Source organism: Dama dama, chromosome 15, assembly GCF_033118175.1.
Source record: "Dama dama isolate Ldn47 chromosome 15, ASM3311817v1, whole genome shotgun sequence".
NCBI lineage: Eukaryota > Metazoa > Chordata > Mammalia > Artiodactyla > Cervidae > Dama > Dama dama.
Genome location: NC_083695.1, coordinates 13,448,008 through 13,466,861, shown reverse-complemented (window position 1 = coordinate 13,466,861; position 18,854 = coordinate 13,448,008). Strand labels below are relative to the sequence as shown.

Below are 18,854 nucleotides of genomic sequence, written 5' to 3'. Positions count from 1 at the left end.
CTTCACACAAACTCGGAATTTTACGACCAACATCATCAGCAAAGCAGTTCAGTACATCAGCAAAGCAGTTCAGTCCAGGTCTTCAGGAGCCTACTTTATCCACAAAGAATCTGGCTAATTGATACATGTATTCAAAGCTGCAGAGACGTAATGGGTGGTGTTTCCCAAGCTTCTTGCTCCAGAGCTGAAGAGACCCTAGAGGTTAGCTAGAACAGAAAACCTTCCTAGACACAGGTCTGTCAGGCGCTCGAAATCACTGCCAAGTTATTTCATTTCAATCACTGCTCCTAAGTAAACAAGGAGGAAAGACTGTGTATATAAAGTGCCCACAATAAAGAGGTTATTTAGGGAAAACGTACTAATATAGTACTTGTGTTTTCCCAACCCGCCCCAGGCCGTCCAACTAACCAAGCCTCTGCCTGAGTTCTACCCTAGAGGATGCTGGAGCGCATGTTCCTTTTGGAAAGCGACGGTGGGAAGAAGGGTATCAAAGCTAATCTTTAACTGAGACTTTACTATCTGAAAGACTCTTCTGCGCTTCTTAGTAGTAACTCATTTAATGGTCAAATAATCCTACGAGACGGGTCCAAATTTACCCCTATTTTACAGATGAAGAAATTGAGCTAGAGATGAATTACTTCCTTAAGGTCACACAGTCACTCAGCGACGGAGACCTTCGCGAAAGCAGGCATTCCGGAGAGGAGCACAACGGAGGGCACAGGAAGAGGGAGGGAGAGGGGGAGAGGGAGGGGCGGGAGGAGGACACACAGGGGAGAAAGAACCAGCAACGTCTTGCACTGATTGATAGGCATATTTTCATCACTTTAGCTGCTGGCGTCACCGCCAGGAACGGAAAAGACTCCTATCTCGGTAAGGTTCAGCCTCGATCACAAGAAAACCGTCGCAGAGGAGACGCGGGGATGCTCCCTTTCTCACCCGCAGGTTCCCCGGCGCCGCAGGGCCGCCTCCAGCGGCGAACTACAACCCCCACTATGCACCGCGCGGGGGCCAGGGGCCCATGCGGGGGCGCACGCGAGGGTGTTCCAAAGGCGCCTTGAGAAAAAGAAAAAAAAAAAAAAAATACATCTTTCGTCGCTTTCCAGCCTTCACACTGCTCTCACTCTCAGAGGGATGCAGTCGTCTTTTTTTCTGAACAGCTAATGCGGAAAGGTGTGTAAAGTCGCTTCTGTTTTCAGGCGCAGCAGAGGGCAGCTGCGACAACAGCGCCCGGGGGCGAGGTCCTCGGGCCAAGCGCCGGGCAGAGGCAGCGGAGGCGGGGCGGGGACGCGGCCGGAAGTGTGCGCGGGCGAAGAGGGAAGCCTGAGTGGTTGCTGGCGCGCGCTTCCGGCTAGTGCGTTGACGTCGGCCGGCTGTTCAAGGCGCTGCTGAGGGCTTTTCGGCCGCCGCCGCGCGTTACCCTGCTCGCCCCGAGGCGCTTAGTCTCCTCTCTTCTCGCCGTAGGCCGTGAAGACATGAGCAGCAAAGAAGGTGGCATCCTCAATAGCTTTGGGCGTGATTTATTTATTTAATCCAGCCTTTTGGTCACATTTTCCACTTCCCACCCTTGAAAGATGCTTTCTCCCCTCGCAGACTGGGGGGGCGGCGGCCCTGGTGATTTCCCCGGCCACATTGGCCCTATTTACCTCTTTTCCTTAATCCTCGAGCCATTTTTATCTTAGTTCGGCGATTGCCCCATGTTGTTCCAGATCAGGGAACCCATTGTGGGAGGTTTGGATGAGCTTAACGTTTGGGAGGTGGTCGGGGAAGGTAGGGCTGCATTTCTGTTCGTTTGCTGAGAAAGTCTCTGCGATGACGGCCCAGGGGAGGTCTGGCTTTAAGGAAGAAAGGGGTTTACCGCTAATATGTGTTGTCAAGTCCTGGCGATGGGAGAGCCCTGTCCAACCTTTTTTTCCTTCTCTATGTAAGGAGCAGGAGGGTTCAGGAAAAGGAAGCATGACAATTTCCCACATAACCAGAGAAGAGAAGGGAAGGATGTTAATTCATCTTCACCTGTGATGTTGGCCTTCAAATGTAAGTTCTCTATCATGTAAACTGGTGAAGGGAAGAGAACTAAAGAGGTTGTAAAAAGGATCACTTATCTATGTTATGCTTCAGTCTCTTGAGACTTTTCCTGGAGGTTTTGCAGTGGTGCTCGGTCTGCTATGAAAATTGAGATTACAGAAGTCTTGACTTTTTTTTCCCTTTTAAGTTTCACAGGTAAACATTAATTAATATCAGACCTGCACATGACTGAAAATTACTGTACGCCTGATACACAAGCATACATGTCAGCAGTATACATACAGATAGTTGGTTATTTAATTTTTAACGTGTATTGGTTTTGTTTTCTCCGCTAGGCTTTTGGAGACTTTTTATTTTTTTAAAGATTTTCTTGATGTGGAACGTTTTTAAAGTTTTTATTGGATTTGTTATAATAACTATTTCTATTTTATGTTTTGATTTTTTGGCCGTGAGGCATGTGGGATTGCCGACCAGGCATCAACCTCACACCCTCTTCATTGGGTGGTGAAGTCTCAGCCACTGAACCAGGAGGGAAATGCTGTATTTTTGTTTTCACTATACCTCTTTGCAGAGAATGGGCACTCAACTGCATGTAAATTATACGTGAATATTTATTCCCCGATTCTCTTTTCTCAGTATATTAACTTGGGAAAATTGTTCCTCATTGCAAAACAAAATATAAAACAAAATTCATGTAACTCTTGTCTTCTGTCCAGCATGCTATTTTTTTTGGACACACTGTGGCAGGCAAGATCTTAGTTCCCCTACCTGGGATTGAATCCATGCTCCTTTGCAGTAAAATCGCAGAGAGCTAACCACTGGACCAGCAGAGAATTCCCCCAGCATCCTTTTCTTTATAGTTTCTGTAGTTCAGGAATCCAAGGGAGGCTGAGTTAGCTGTTGGTTCAGATAACTTGGAGGCACCTGAAGACTTGAATTGAGTTGGAGGATCCACAACTATCAGTCACTTAGGTCTTCTGCTAGCAGTCAGCTCTGTGTTCCTCCATGTGGACCCCTCCATGGTACTACTTGAGTGTCCTTGTGTTACAGCATTTGGCTTCCTCAGATAGAGGAAGGGAGAAGACCACAGTTCTCTTATATCCTAATCTTGGATATCATACATGTCACTTTTGCTATAGCTTATTAGTTTGAAATGAACTAAAACTCAGCCTCATGTTTGAGAGAACGGGAATTAGGTGCCACTTTTTGAAAGGAGGAGTATTAAGTAAATTGTGGACATATTTGAAGATTGTCACAGCACATAACAGTGATCTTCAATGGTGTAAGACAACTACTTGTGATTGAGGAAAGAGCGTATTGATAGAGCTGTATACGCAGTGGAGAAACTATGTTGGGTCAGGTGTTCCCTATCGTTATGGGCTCACACACTCCATTGCTTGTTTCCAAGCATATTTTGCTGTCTTTTGTTTCTACCTGCCTTTGTCTTCATAGTTCTTTAGGCTTGGAATAGCTTCTAGCTTGGAGCCCCCATTGCCCAGCCGATGTACTGTAGTTTTTTTTAAGACCCATTCCAAGTAGCTTCTTCCTACTTCTCTGATTTTTTTCTGATTTTCCTCCCAAGCAAATTTGGTGACAGACATTGCGTTCATTGAACATCTACCCATTTAGTCAAGACGTATTTATTGAACATCTGTGTTCTAGCAAGGTCTTCCGAGGTGGTGCTAGTGGTAAAGAATCTGCCAGCCTATGCAGGAGATGCAAGAGACATAGGTTTGATCCCTGGGTCGGGAAGAGTCTCTGGAGTAGGAAATGGCAACCCGCTCAGGAGTTCTTTCCTGTAAAATCCCATGGACAGAAGATCCTGTGGGGCTACAGTCCATGGGGTCTCAAAGAGTCAGGACTGAGTGACTGAACATAACTAATACTGTGTTTTAGCATCTGTTGATAGTGAACAAGAAAAACATAATTCCTGCTTTACTGAACCTTTTCTGTATATTTATTATAGCGTGATCACATTCAATTCTTTGTTTCCATCTCTGTCTCATACTGGACTGAGCTTGAGGATAGAAACTGCCTTATTTAACTTTTTATTCATAGTATCTAATTCACAGTGGTCATTAATATAGTCAAAATGTGAATGTATTTGATTGTCTTCAAATATTAGGCAAAATCCTAGCCTAATTATTATCTCAGTAATAAAAGACGGGATGTATTTAGGCCTTTATCAGCTGCTCATTTGGTTAATAGTTTATTCAAGTTCTGAATAAACTTTTGTATTCCCGTTCAAAGCATGTCTGTGGAGTGCCAGGCAACTTGTTAGTTCTTTGGAATGATAATTTTTCTAAAATAAAGTGGTTATTAAGTAAGTGCTTTTTGGGTGTTTGAACAGCTAGGGCTTGAGAATTCAGAAAGTTGATGTTATTAAGGTTTATAAGCATAATTTGAAAATCCTGGTTTATTTTTTCAGGATATTTATATTGTACATGGTAAGGTAATTAAAAATAACTTTACATAACTTAGTGAAGTAGTTGAAAGTAGTTTTTGTAAGTAGTTATATGTGATAATTTTGTGATAACAATCTCTTTATTAGAACAGATAATTTGTTACAATATATATATTTCATTATGAGGCTCTGAGTGGTGAAATCCAGTTAAGGCATACCTGTATTTAAAGAAAGAATATCTTGGTTAGCAGCAGAGTTTTTGATTTCCAGGTACTTTAAAAGTAAATAAGTTGATTTCTCCTATATACTGACAGTATTATTTCATTATACTTTCAAATGTAGAACAAGCATGCTTATGGTCATCATAATGTGTTTTTAGCATTTCAACAGGAACTTGATGCAAGACATGACAAATATGAGAGACTTGTGAAACTTAGTCGAGATATAACTGTTGAAAGCAAAAGGACGATTTTTCTCCTCCATAGAATTACAAGGTAAGTAAATATCTTTAAATTTGTTACAGTTGGATACAGGCTGATAGGTATTTTATTTTTATCAGTAAGTCAGTGGGCAGTAACTAGCTGACTTTTTGAACACCAGGATCAAGAGGATGTTAGTAGCAGGTAGATTTTAAGAATAAACATTTTTTTAAAAATAGGAAGTTTTTCTTATTTTCAGGATAGCTAAGGATTTGTGTCTTTTTAAGATCATTCACAGAGATAAACTATTGTTTGTGGACATATTTAAACTTTAATGGTTTATTAGAGCCTGTTAACATTAAAGCTTTTCTTGGATATGTGAAAAAATGTTAATATTAGGTAAACGTTGCATTCTGCTTATCTTCCCATTCATTTTTCAGTTCATTGGATATTGGGCTTTCTGCTTAACTGAATTGAAATTGCCTTTATTCACTCATATTGATAAATCTAGTATATACTCTTCTACTGTTTTCTTATTTACATTTTTGCAGCGTGTGATAGTGTTGGCTGTTGAATTCTTTGGGGTTTAATTCTTCCACCTTCAGCTCTGTGACATTCTTAATCTATGATTTGACTGTTTTTCTAGGTGAAAGTATTAGTAGCTCAGTCATGTTTGGCTCTTGTGACCCCATGGACTGTAACCCACCAGGCTCCCCAGGCAAGAATACTGGAGTGGGTTGCCGTGTCCTCTTTCAGGGGATCTTCCCGACTCAGGGATTGAACCCCCGTCTCCTGCATTGTAGGCAGATTCTTTACCATCTAAGCCACCAGGGAAGCTTAATTCTTTGCAAGTTCCCCCACCTTCAGCTCTGTGACATTGTTTCTGTAAGACTTTACTGTTTTTCTAGGGAGTTCTGTATATTTGATAGATTTCTTTGTTGCAAATAAAAGAAGCAAACTTAAACTAGCCTAGATTAAGAGGAGGGAAGTGGAATATTTTATGAATGTAGCTGGGTATCTCCAGTTTCTCCTCTTTGTTTCGTATTTTATTTGACTAGCTTTCTTTGCTTTTCTGTTCTTCATTGAGGTAGAAATCATCCACCCTGTAGCTCAGAAAGAGAGATTCTTGTTACATTGCCAATTCCAAATGCCTCCAGAAGGCTAGCGAGCATTGGCTCCCCACTGTGTGTCTGACAAAGTATTTAAGCAAGTCCAAGTGTAATTTATGAGCTTTTTATTATTAAAGTAGTATTGAAGTATTCTATTCATGCACAACTTTTAAGGTAACTCTGAAATACTTTAATTTTCATTCCATTAAGTGAAAACAAATTTGCCATATGTAGATTAGTGGAATGTGGCACTATTAACCTTTTCTTCTTTATACTTGATTCTAAAATTAGTTTTTTGCTTGTTTTTTGAACCAGTTTTCAGGTAGCTTATACACACTTGAGCTTGTATTATGAAAAAAAGCAACACTGATCTGGTGAATTATGAACACTTTTTTCAAAGTCTTTTTGAAAAAACACTTTTTTCAAATGTCTTTTTTCAAAGACATTTCAGTTCTAAAACAATTGTCAACGCATATATATGGAATTTAGCAAGATGGTAATGATAACCCTATATGCAAAACAGAAAAAGAGACACAGATGTACAGAACAGACTTTTGGACTCTGTGGGAGAAGGCGAGGGTGGGATGTTTCGAGAGAACAGCATCGAAACATGTATATTATCAAGGGTGAAACAGATGACCAGCCCAGGATGGGTGCATGAGACAAGTGCTCAGGGCTGGTGCACTGGGAAGACCCAGAGGGATCTGGTGGAGAGGGAGGTGGGAAGGGGGATCGGGATGGGGAGTACATGTAAATCCATGGCTGATTCATGTCAATGTATGGCAAAAATCACTACAATATTATAAAGTAATTAGCCTCCAACTGATAAAAATAAATGGAAAAAAAAAATAAAACAATTGTCAGTATTCAGCAGTTTAAAGAAATAGTAGAACTGTAACAGGAGAATTTCATATTTTGGAGAAAACCTTGTTGTGTAATGTCATCTTGTGGTTGTCTACCGAAAAATAATAAATATTCATTATAGTAAACTTAGAGAATAATAATCTTTAGAAATAATAAAAATGACAGAGAAGTTAAGGTACTGAGTGAAAGAACTCAGTGAATGAAGTAAACTGACATTTTATGAAAATGAAACAGAAAGAATTAAACAGCCATTATCAGTAAGCAGATTTCATATGTTATATTTTTTTATCCTAATTGTTTCCATATTGTCCATAACATTAGTTGATTAGTAAACTAATAGTAAACTTTAGAAAAATTATAAACTAGAGAAAGTAAAACCCTTCATGAAGGAAATTAGAGTACATAAAGATTACTACTCTTAATGAGCACTTTTCATATTTTAACTATACTTTCATTTTCTTTAATAGATAAAGGTTAAATTAAATAGATAAAGGTAGATATGTCTTTACCAGTGAGCTTTGGTAGTTTGATCTTTCAAGGAATTTTTCTGTTTTGTTTCATAATGTTCTTTTATTTCTATAGAACCTGTTGTAATATTCTCTCTCTCATTCCTGAAGTTGGTAATTTGTATCCTCTCTTTTTCCTGATCTGTCTGGCTAGAGGTTTATGAATTTTATTGATCTTAAAGGGCTACTGTTGACTTCATTGATATTCTGTATGGTTTTCTGACATACTGATTTCTGCTATTTCCTTCTTTTTGCTTACTTTGGATGCATTTGTTCCTTTTCTGAAGAATTTCTTAAGGTGGAAGCTGGGATCAAAGAAGAAACTGAGATCATTTCTTCTTTTCTAATACAGTGCTGTTTCCCTTTTACATCTCTAAGTACACTTTAGCCACATTCCACAAATTTTGATACATTGCTTTTCATTTTCTTTCAGTTCAAAATACTTTCTAATTTTCATTTTCATCTTTGATTTCATCTTGGGTTGTTTAGATGTTATTTTGTTTCCAAATACTTGGGAATTTTCCAAGCATGTTTTATATGATTTGAATTCTTTTAAATTTACTGAAACTTGGTTTTGACCTAGAATATGGTCTCTCTGGACCTTGTACACTTGAAAAGCATATGTGTTCTGCTGCCGTCGGGGCAGTGTCCTGTCGTATCATCTGAGTCAAGTTGGCTGATGATATTTTTCAATCATCTGTCATTTCTGATTTTCATTAACATATGCTTGTTCCATCAACTATTGAGAGATGTTGAAATCTCTTGACTATAATTGTGAATTTGTCTATTTCTTTTTGCAGTTCTGTCAGTTTTTGCTTGAAGTATTTAAGTTCTTTTTTTTTGTTGTTGTTGTTTTATTTACTTATTTTTTTTATTAGTTGGAGGCTAATTACTTCACAACATTGCAGTGGGTTTTGTCATACATTGATATGAATCAGCCATAGATTAACACGTATTCCCCATCCCGATCCCCGCTCCCACCTCCCTCTCCACCCTGTCCCTCTGGGTATTCCCAGTGCACCAGGCCCGAGCACTTGTCTCATGCATCCAACCTGGGCTGGTGATCTGTTTCACCATAGATAATATACATGCTGTTCTTTCGAATCATCCCACCCTCACCTTCTCCCAGAGTTCAAAAGTCTGTTCTGTACTTCTGTGTCTCTTTCTCTGTTTTGCATATAGGGTTATCGTTACCATCTTTCTAAATTCCATATATATGTGTTAGTATGCTATAATGTTCTTTATCTCTCTGGCTTACTTCACTCTGTATAAGGGGCTCCAGTTTCATCCATCTCATTAGGACTGGTTCAAATGAATTCTTTTTAACGGCTGAGTAATATTCCATGGTGTATATGTACCACAGCTTCCTTATCCATTCATCTGCTGATGGGCATCTAGGTTGCTTCCATGTCCTGGCTATTATAAACAGTGCTGCGATGAACGTTGGGGTGCATGTGTCTCTTTCAGATCTGGTTTCCTCGGTGTGTATACCCAGAAGTGGGATTGATGGGTCATATGGCAGTTCTGTTTCTTGTTTTTTAAGGAATCTCCACACTGTTTTCCATAGTGGCTGTACTAGTTTGCATTCCCACCAACAGTGTAAGAGGGTTCCCTTTTCTCCACACCCTCTCCAGCATTTATTGCTTGTAGACTTTTGGATAGCAGCCATCCTGACTGGCGTGTAATGGTACCTCATTGTGGTTTTGATTTGCATTTCTCTAATAATGAGTGATGTTGAGCATCTTTTCATGTGTTTGTTAGCCATCTGTATGTCTTCTTTGGAGAAATGTCTGTTTAGTTCTTTGGCCCATTTTTCGCTTGGGTCATTTATTTTTCTGGAATTGAGCTTCAGGAGTTGCTTGTATATTTTTGAGATTAATCCTTTGTCTGTTTCTTCATTTGCTATTATTTTCTCCCAATCTGAGGGCTGTCTTTTCACCTTGCTTATAGTTTCCTTTGTAGTGCAAAAGCTTTTAAGTTTCATTAGGTCCCATTTGTTTAGTTTTGCTTTTGTTTCCAATATTCTGGGAGGTGGGTCATAGAGGATCTTGCTGTGATTTATGTGGGAGAGTGTTTTGCCTATGTTCTCCTCTAGGAGTTTTATGGTTTCTGGTCTTACATTTAGATCTTTAATCCATTTTGAGTTATTTTTGTGTATGGTGTTAGAGTGTTCTAGTTTCATTCTTTTACAAGTGGTTGACCAGTTTTCCCAGCACCACTTGTTAAAGAGGTTGTCTTTTTTCCATTGTATATCCTTGCCTCCTTTGTCAAAGATAAGGTGTCCATAGGTTCGTGGATTTATCTCTGGGCTTTCTATTCTGTTCCATTGATCTATATTTCTGTCTTTGTGCCAGTACCATACTGTCTTGATGACTGTGGCTTTGTAGTAGAGTCTGAAGTCAGGCAGGTTGATTGCTCCAGTTCCATTCTTCTTTCTCAAGATTACTTTGGCTATTCGAGGTTTTTTGTATTTCCATACAAATTGTGAAATTATTTGTTCTAGTTCTGTGAAAAATACCGTTGGTAACTTGATAGGGATTGCATTGAATCTATAGATTGCTTTGGGTAGAATAGCCATTTTGACAATATTGATTCTTCCAATCCATGAGCACGGTATGTTTCTCCATCTGTTTGTGTCCTCTTTGATTTCTTTCATCAGTGTTTTGTAGTTTTCTACATATAGGTCTTTTGTTTCTTTAGGTAGATATACTCCTAAGTATTTTATTCTTTTTGTTGCAATGGTGAATGGTATTGTTTCCTTAATTTCTCTTTCTGTTTTTTCATTGTTAGTATATAGGAATGCAAGGGATTTCTGTGTGTTAATTATATATCCTGCAACTTTACTATATTCATTGATTAGCTCTAGTAATTTTCTGGAAGAGTCTTTAGGGTTTTCTATGTAGAGGATCATGTCATCTGCAAACAGTGAGAGTTTCACTTCTTCTTTTCCTATCTGGATTCCTTTTACTTCTTTTTCTGCTCTGATTGCTGTGGCCAAAACTTCCAACACTGTGTTGAATAGTAGTGGTGAGAGTGGGCACCCTTGTCTTGTTCCTGATTTCAGGGGAAATGCTTTCAATTTTTCACCATTGAGGGTGATGCTTGCTGTGGGTTTGTCATATATAGCTTTTATTATGTTGAGGTATGTTCCTTCTATTCCTGCTTTTTGGAGAGTTTTAATCATAAATGAGTGTTGAATTTTGTCAAAGGCTTTCTCTGCATCTATTGAGATAATCATATGGTTTTTATCTTTCAATTTGTTAATGTGGTGTATTACATTGATTGATTTGCGGATATTAAAGAATCCTTGCATTCCTGGGATAAAGCCCACTTGGTCATGGTGTATGATTTTTTTAATATGCTGTTGGATTCTGTTTGCTAGAATTTTGTTAAGGATTTTTGCATCTTTGTTCATCAGTGATATTGGCCTGTAGTTTTCTTTTTTTGTGGCATCTTTGTCTGGTTTTGGAATTAGGGTGATGGTGGCCTCATAGAATGAGTTTGGAAGTTTACCTTCATCTGCAATTTTCTGGAAGAGTTTGAGTAAGGTAGGTGTTAGCTCTTCTCTAAATTTTTGGTAGAATTCAGCTGTGAAGCCATCTGGTCCTGGGCTTTTGTTTGCTGGAAGATTTTTGATTACAGTTTCGATTTCCTTGCTTGTGATGGGTCTGTTAAGATCTTCTATTTCTTCCTGGTTCAGTTTTGGAAAGTTATACTTTTCTAAGAATTTGTCCATTTCATCCAAGTTGTCCATTTTATTGGCATAGAGCTGCTGGTAGTAGTCTCTTATGATCCTTTGTATTTCAGTGTTGTCTGTTGTGATCTCTCCATTTTCGTTTCTAATTTTGTTAATTTGGTTCTTCTGTCTTTGTTTCTTAATGAGTCTTGCTAATGGTTTGTCAATTTTGTTTATTTTTTTCAAAAAACCAGCTTTTAGCTTTGTTGATTTTTGCTATGGTCTCTAGTTTCTTTTGCATTTATTTCTGCCCTGATTTTTAAGATTTCTTTCCTTCTGCTAACCCTGGGGTTCTTCATTTCTTCCTTCTCTAATTGCTTTAGGTGTAGAGTTAGGTTGTTTATTTGGCTTTTTTCTTGTTCTTGATGTAAGCCTGTAATGCTATGAACCTTCTCCTTAGCACTGCTTTTACAGTGTCCCATAGGTTTTGGGTTGTTGTGTTTTCATTTTCATTCATTTCTATACATATTTTGATTTCTTTTTTGATTTCTTCTATGATTTGTTGGTTATTCAGAAGCATGTTATTTAGCCTCCATGTATTTGCATTTTTAACAATTTTTTTCCTGTAATTGAGATCTAATCTTGCTGCACTGTGGTCAGAAAAGATGACTGGAATGATTTCAATTTTTTTGAATTTTTCAAGACCAGATTTATGGCCCAGGATGTGATCTATTCTGGAGAAGGTTCCGTGTGCACTTGAGAAAAAGGTGAAGTTGATTGTTTTGGGGTGAAATGTCCTATAGATGTCAATTAGGTCTAGCTGGTCCATTGTGTCATTTAAGGTTTGTGTTTCCTTGTTAATTTTCTGTTTAGTTGATCTATCCATAGTTGTGAGTGGGGTATTAAAGTCTCCCACTATTATTGTGTTACTATTAATTTCCTCTTTCATACTCGTTAGCATTTGCCGTACATATTGCGGTGCTCCTATGTTGGGTGCATATATATTTATAATTGTTATATCTTCTTCTTGGATTGATCCTTTGATCATTATGTAGTGTCCTTCTTTGTCTCTTTTCACATCCTTTATTTGAAAGTCTATTTTATCTGATATGAGTATTGCGACCCCTGCTTTCTTTTGGTCTCCGTTTGCATGAAATATTTTTTTCCAGCCCTTCACTTTTAGTCTGTATGTGTCCCTTGTTTTGAGGTGGGTTTCTTGTAGACAGCATATATAGGGGTCTCATTTTTGTATCCATTCAGCCAATCTTTGTCTTTTGGTTGGGGCATTCAACCCATTTACATTTAAGGTAATTATTGATAGGTGTGGTCCCGTTGCCATTTACTTTGTTGTTTTGGGTTCAAGTTTATACAACCTTTCTGCGTTTCCTGTCTAGAGAAGATCCTTTAGCATTTGTTGAAGAGCTGGTTTGGTGGTGCTGAATTCTCTCAGCTTTTGCTTGTCTGTAAAGCTTTTGAATTCTCCTTCATATCTGAATGAGATCCTTGCTGGATACAGTAATCTAGGTTGTAGGTTATTCTCTTTCATTACTTTCAGTACGTCCTGCCATTCCCTTCTGGCCTGGAGGGTTTCTATAGATAGATCAGCTGTTATCCTTATGGGAATCCCTTTGTGTGTTATTTGTTGTTTTTCCCTTGCTGCTTTTAGTATTTGTTCTTTGTGTTTGATCTTTGTTAATTTGAGTAATATGTGTCTTGGGGTGTTTCGCCTTGGGTTTATCCTGTTTGGGACTCTCTGGGTTTCTTGGACTTGGGTGGCTATTTCCGTCCCCATTTTAGGGAAGTTTTCAGCTATTATCTCCTCGAGTGTTTTCTCATGGCCTTTCTTTTTGTCTTCTTCTTCTGGGACTCCTATGATTCGAATGTTGGGGTGTTTCACATTGTCCCAGAGGTCCCTGAGGTTGTCCTCATTTCTTTTGATCCTTTTTTCTTTTTTCCTCTCTGCTTCATTTATTACCACCATTTTATCTTCTACCTCACTTATCCTATCTTATGTCTCCGTTATTCTACTCTTGGTTCCCTCCAGAGTGTTTTTGATCTCATTCATTGCATTATTCATTTTTAATTGACTCTTTTATTTCTTCTAGGCCTTTATTAAACATTTCTTGTATCTTTTCAATCTTTGTCTCCAGGCTATTTATCTGTAACTCCATTTTGTTTTCAAGATTTTGGATCATTTTTATTATCATTATTCTAAATTCTTTTTCAGGTAGATTCCCTATCTCCTCCTCTTTTGTTTGACTTGGTGGGCATTTTTCATGTTCCTTTACCTGTTGGGTATTTCTTTGCCTTTTCATCTTGTTTAGGTTGCTGTGTCTGGAGTGGGCTTTCTGTATTCTGGAGGTCTGTGGTTCCTCTTTATTGTGGAGATTTTACCCAGTGGGTGGGGTTAGACGATTGGCTTGTCCAGGTTTCCTGGTTAGGGAAGCTTGCGTCAGTGTTCTGGTATGTGGAACTTGATTTCTTCTCTTTGGAGAGCAATGGAGTGCCCAGTAATGAGTTTTGAGATGGGTCTGTGTGTTAGGTGTGACCTTGGGCAGCCTGTATGTTGACGTTCAGGGCTATGTTCCTGCATTGCTGGAGAATTCGTGTGGTATGTCTTGCTCTAAAACTTATTGGCTCTTGGGTGGTGGTTGGTTTCAGTGTAGGTATGGAGGCTTTTGGATGGTCACTTATTGCTTAAAGTTCCATGTAGTCAGGAGTTTTCTGGTGTTCTCAGGTTTTGGGTTTAAGTCTCCTGCCTCTGGATTTCAGTTTTATTCTTCCTGTAGCCGCAGGACTTCTCCAACTATACAGCACTGCCTTGAGTTGATAACCGATCTGTAGGTGAAGTGATTTCTGTAGAGTTCTGACTGGGCCAGGCCAAGGGAGGGTGCCAGTAGTTGATGGCTGGGCGGAGCTAACCACAGTGGGAAGACCAAATGCAATGTGAAAGATGATGCTGACAAGCTGAGCAAAGATGCTCAGTATCAGGTGTGATATTTGACAATGGAATGTTCATTCGTTTTGTCATCTGCTACTGCTCCTGAGCATACAAGCGATCCGGATGACATGGGGCATCCCGCACAAGTCTGGGATCCAGAAGGCCTGTATTTAAGTTCTTTCATTTGATGTATTAACATTTAGGATTGTTCTGTTCACTTGATGAATTGACCCATTATTATTATGATTGTATCCCTGGAAATATTCTTTGTCTTGAAATCTGCTTTGTTATTATGTTAATAACTACTCTCATTTTTTTTGATTAGTGTTAACAGGGTATATCTTTATTCATCCTTTTATTTTAAATGTATTTATGTCTGGACTTCCCTGGTGACTTAGACAGTAAAGAACTGCCTGCAATGCTGGAGACTGGGTTCAATCCCAAGGTCAGGAAGATCCCTTGGAGAAGGGAATGGCTACCCACTCCAGTGTTGTTGCCTGGAGAACTCCATGGACAGAAGAGCCTTGTGGCTACAGTTCATGGGGTCACAGAGTTAGGCATGACTGAGTGGCTAACACTTTAACACCGTATATATTTTAAAAGGCTTTCTTATCTTTCTTGTTTTTTAATCTGTTTATCAATTTTATCTAATCTCTGCCTTTTACAGAGGTGTTTAGACCATTTACATTTAATGTGATTATTGATATGGTTGAAATTCAATCTGTGATCCATTTTCCTTTTTTTTTTTGCCTTATTTTAGATTGAGTATTTTTTATAATTCCATTTTTTATCTTATTTGTTGGTTTATTAACTGTAGTTGTTTTTTGTTTTTGTAGTGGTGGTTTTATGGTTTGTAATATATGACTTGTCACAGCCTGCTGTCCTCACTTTGTACAGTACCATGTTAAATGAAATGTGTACATTTCAGAATCATGTCTTTCCTTTGCATGCTTCTGTGGTAAGAGTTACTTTGTAAATTGAGGTCACAGTGTTGATATGCACAGATACCAGTTAACATGAGACTGTGCAGAGTAAGGACAGCTTGCATATCCCTTTGCCTATAATATATGAACCCTATAATTCTATTCTTTCTTTTCCATTTCACTTTTACAAGCTTGGCCTTTGTACTACTTCTGAAATACATGCTACTTCTATCTTATTTATAGTCCCTGTGGGTGTATACTCAGTCATGTCTGACTCTTTGTGGCCCCATGAACTGTAACCCTCCAGACTCCTCTATGCATGGAATTTTCCAGGCAAGAATACTGGAGCGGGTTGCCATTTGCCACTCAAGGGGATTTTCCCAACCCAGGGATGGAACCTGCACTCCTGCATTGGCAGGCAGATTCATTACTACAGTGCCACCTGGTTTAGCCCATAATCCCCATAATATACCAGAAGTGGTAAATATATGGAAAAAGATAACTTTTTAATTAGAAAACTGTATTGTTTAAGTAACAGTAATAATTATTTTGGGGATTATTGTTTTTACTTAAAAATTAAAAAAAAATAATATTGTTTAAATAAAAGTAATACTCCCCATAATACATTATTATTTTTAAACAGTATGATTTTTTAAATTAAAAAGTTATATTTTTCCATATATTTACCATTTCTGGTGTCCCTTATTCCTTTATTAATAGAACCATGTTTTCATCTGGCATCATTTTTCTTTTGCCTAAAGAACTTCCTTTAATACATTTTGTACTGTCAGTGTGCCAGTGATGAATCAACTATTTCTGGTCTTGTATGGGCTGTTGAGATTCTTTTGTGTGTTCACTTAGAGTGGGCCTTTTTTCAGCCTCACAAATTCTCACTAATCAAAATTCAACTGAAGACATGAGTAGTCCCCTTCTGTAGATCTGGGAAACTCCCTGCATGTAGTTTTCTCCTTTGTTTTTTTGCTTTGCAAGTTTTAGCCATCTTGACCACTGTGAACGCCCCTCTTCCCTGCCTCTACTGCGGGAGACTCCCAGGTCCACCTAAGTTTCTCATGCCCGGACTGTCCCTTGGAAACTCTGCAGCAGTCAGATGGGACAGTCGTAGGGCACACGTCCTTTTTTTCACTCATCTCTCATGCTGTCCTATGCTGCCCGTTTCACAGTGTCTGAAAACCTTTTTATTGATCTGTTGTTACGTGTTTATTTCTCTTCAGTTGTTTATGGTGGGCTGACAAAGCCATGTTATTCCATCTGACGGAAAGTAGACCTCTCTAGATGTCTTGTTGTTGAGGATAACTGCTTTCCAATGTTGTGTTGGTTTGTGCTGTACGAGAGCATGAGTCAGCTGTCAGTTCACATGTGTCCCCTCGCTCTGGAGCCTCACTCCCACCCAGCCCCATCCCGCCGTCTAGGTCATCAGGAGCACGAGCTGAGCTGCCTGTGCTGTGCAGCAGCTTGCCGTTAGCTACCTCTTTCACACACGGAAGGAAATCAGTCCTGAGTGTTCACTGGGAGGACTGGTGCTGAAGCTCCAAGACTTTGGCCACTTGATGCCAAGAACTGACTCATTAGAAGAGACCCTGATGCTGGGAATGATTGAAGGCAGGAGGAGAATGGGACGACAGGGGATAAGATGGTTAGCATCACCAGCTCAATGGGCATGAGTTTCAGCAAGCTCCGGGAGTTGGTGATGTACAGGAAAGCCTGGCATGCTGTATTCTGTGTGGGCCCAAAAAGTTGGACATGACTGAGCAACTGAACTGAACTGAGTGTATCTATGTTAATGCTACTCTCTCAATTTGTCCCACCCTCTCCTTCTCCTGCAGTGTCCACAATCTGTTCTCTGCATCTGCATTTCTATTCTCAGGTTCATCAGTACAACTTTTCTAGACTCTATATATATGCATTAATGTACAATATTTATTTTTCTCTTTTTGACTTACTTCACTTTGTATGACAGACTCTAGGTCCGTCCACATCACTGTAAACAACCTAATTTCATTCCTTCTTATGGCTAAGTAGTATTCCACTGTATATATGTACCGCAACTTCTTTATCCATTCATCCAGATGCCATGTTTTTATGAACATAATTTCTCTTGTAGTTATGGTTATGTTATAAATACAGCTTCTTATACTTCTTTACACTGAATATTATGTTAAAGCATTTTCCATGTTTTTCACCTATTTTTAATAAACTATAGTTGTACTTTTGAGTTAGAAGTTTCAAGATACATAGCATATTTATTTAGCTGTACATTAGTTGATATGTATTTTATTTCAGTTTTTCACTATCAATTTCACTGATATTTTAAAAGTTCCCAATATCTTGATTGTAGTGCACCTGATATGGAAGAAATATTGACTGAATCAGAAGTTAAATTGGATGGTGTCAGACAAAAGATTTTGCAGGTAGCCCAAGAGCTCTCAGTAGAAGACATGCATCAATTCCACAGAGCCATTACTACAGGTGAGTCTAGGTTTACTTTAGTGGTAATGTTTAAAAGATAATAGTATGTTAAATGATTTATGTATGCATTGCATGAATTATAATTAACAGTAAATATTATTGGCTTTAAAAAATTGGGACTTCTGAGTAGTAATATAAAGATAATTTTAAAATGCTTACTTGGCTTTATTTTCCTGTGTAGTGATAGTCATTGATAGATTTTGATAAAGTAATTGAGAAGACACCCTTAATAGAGAAACTTTATTCTTGAGTGAGTAGAGTGTATTCAGACAGGGTGTATCTCATTCCCCACCATGAGTATATTTCACTTGTGGCTCTAAGTTTCAGTCATTGTAGGTTCATAAAAAGAGGATGTATCACCTAGCCAGATGGACCAAAACATCTCATAGTGCGACTCCATACTGGGAATTCTAGAATAAGACTGGGTTTTATATATTCATTTTAAAAAGTTTCATGGAGTATTGGATCTTGGGGATTATCACCATTTATAAATCAGTTGCACAAACGTTTAAAGTACTTGATCTGATCCTCTTCATCCTTTTCTTGTTGTGAGTTCACTAATAGAACTGTATAACTCAGGCATCCCCTAAAATTTGCAGAAAGACAAAGTCAAAGTTTGATTCATATTTATAGAAGTAAATGGAAGTTGCTTTCTATCAAAGAGTTGATTCCACTGAGCTGAGGTCAGTTCAGTAGTAAGAAATGAGTTCATTTGGTATCTGTTCAATATATGTTCAGTTTTAGTCTCAATATTTATCATTTCAGGACTTGTTTTTCAGAAATGTCAACCTGTGGTTGTTGAAATGTCTTAATATTAGTAAGAGAAAGTGCCTGCATACATCAGTTAAAGTTGAAGATACGTTATTATAAGCTAAAGTGATATGAAGAGTCATTATGGTGTCTTCTGAAAGGAGATACATTTCCTTCCTCATAATTATTATTTACTATCAGGGATTTATTTGATTTTTAAATTAATAGCACACATAATTAAAAAAGCTTTATGAATTCCGTTTATGTTGTCAGGCGGCACAACCTTGCATATGACAAATTTGGGAGGATTGGGAAGGAAGATCAGAGGTAATGGTAGGAAGAAGGGTGAAGTGAAATTTAAACAGGCCTCTAGAAGAGAACGTATGAAAATGTCTTTATGACCTTGTAGTAGGAAAGATTTTTTAAATGACAGGAGAAAGTATTAACTACTAAAGGAAAATTGGATTGATTTAATTTTGTTAAAATTAAGAATTTCTCTTTATCAAAAGACATCATTAAGAAAGCAAAAAGGCAAATTGAAGTCTGAGAGATGATGTTTAAGTACATACTTTGGATAGAGAACTCATATAGAATATGTGGAGAGTTCCTGCAAATCAATAAGAAGTCAATTTTAAAAATGGACAAAAATAGTTGAATAGGGGCCCCAGAATGTGACTATTCAGATGACTATGAATATTCACAAAAAAGTGCTCAGCATCATTATTCACTAGAGTAGTGTAAAGTGAAACCAAA

At 38.3% G+C, this 18,854-nt stretch overlaps 1 protein-coding gene across 2 annotated transcripts in view; it reads left to right on the top strand.

The window, feature by feature from the left end:
- The first annotated feature begins 1,332 nt into the window (after positions 1-1,332).
- TSNAX (translin associated factor X) overlaps positions 1,333-18,854 on the top strand; it is a 41,032-nt gene continuing 23,510 nt past the window's right edge. The window contains exons 1-4 of one of the 2 annotated variants that reach the window (XM_061161491.1): positions 1,333-1,488; positions 1,927-2,031; positions 4,806-4,920; positions 17,221-17,351. In XM_061161491.1, the coding sequence (XP_061017474.1) occupies positions 1,473-1,488; positions 1,927-2,031; positions 4,806-4,920; positions 17,221-17,351 (367 nt within the window). In that variant the 5' untranslated portion in view covers positions 1,333-1,472. The remainder of the gene's footprint in view (positions 1,489-1,926; positions 2,032-4,805; positions 4,921-17,220; positions 17,352-18,854) is intronic. The other variant, XM_061161492.1, reaches the window with a different exon arrangement.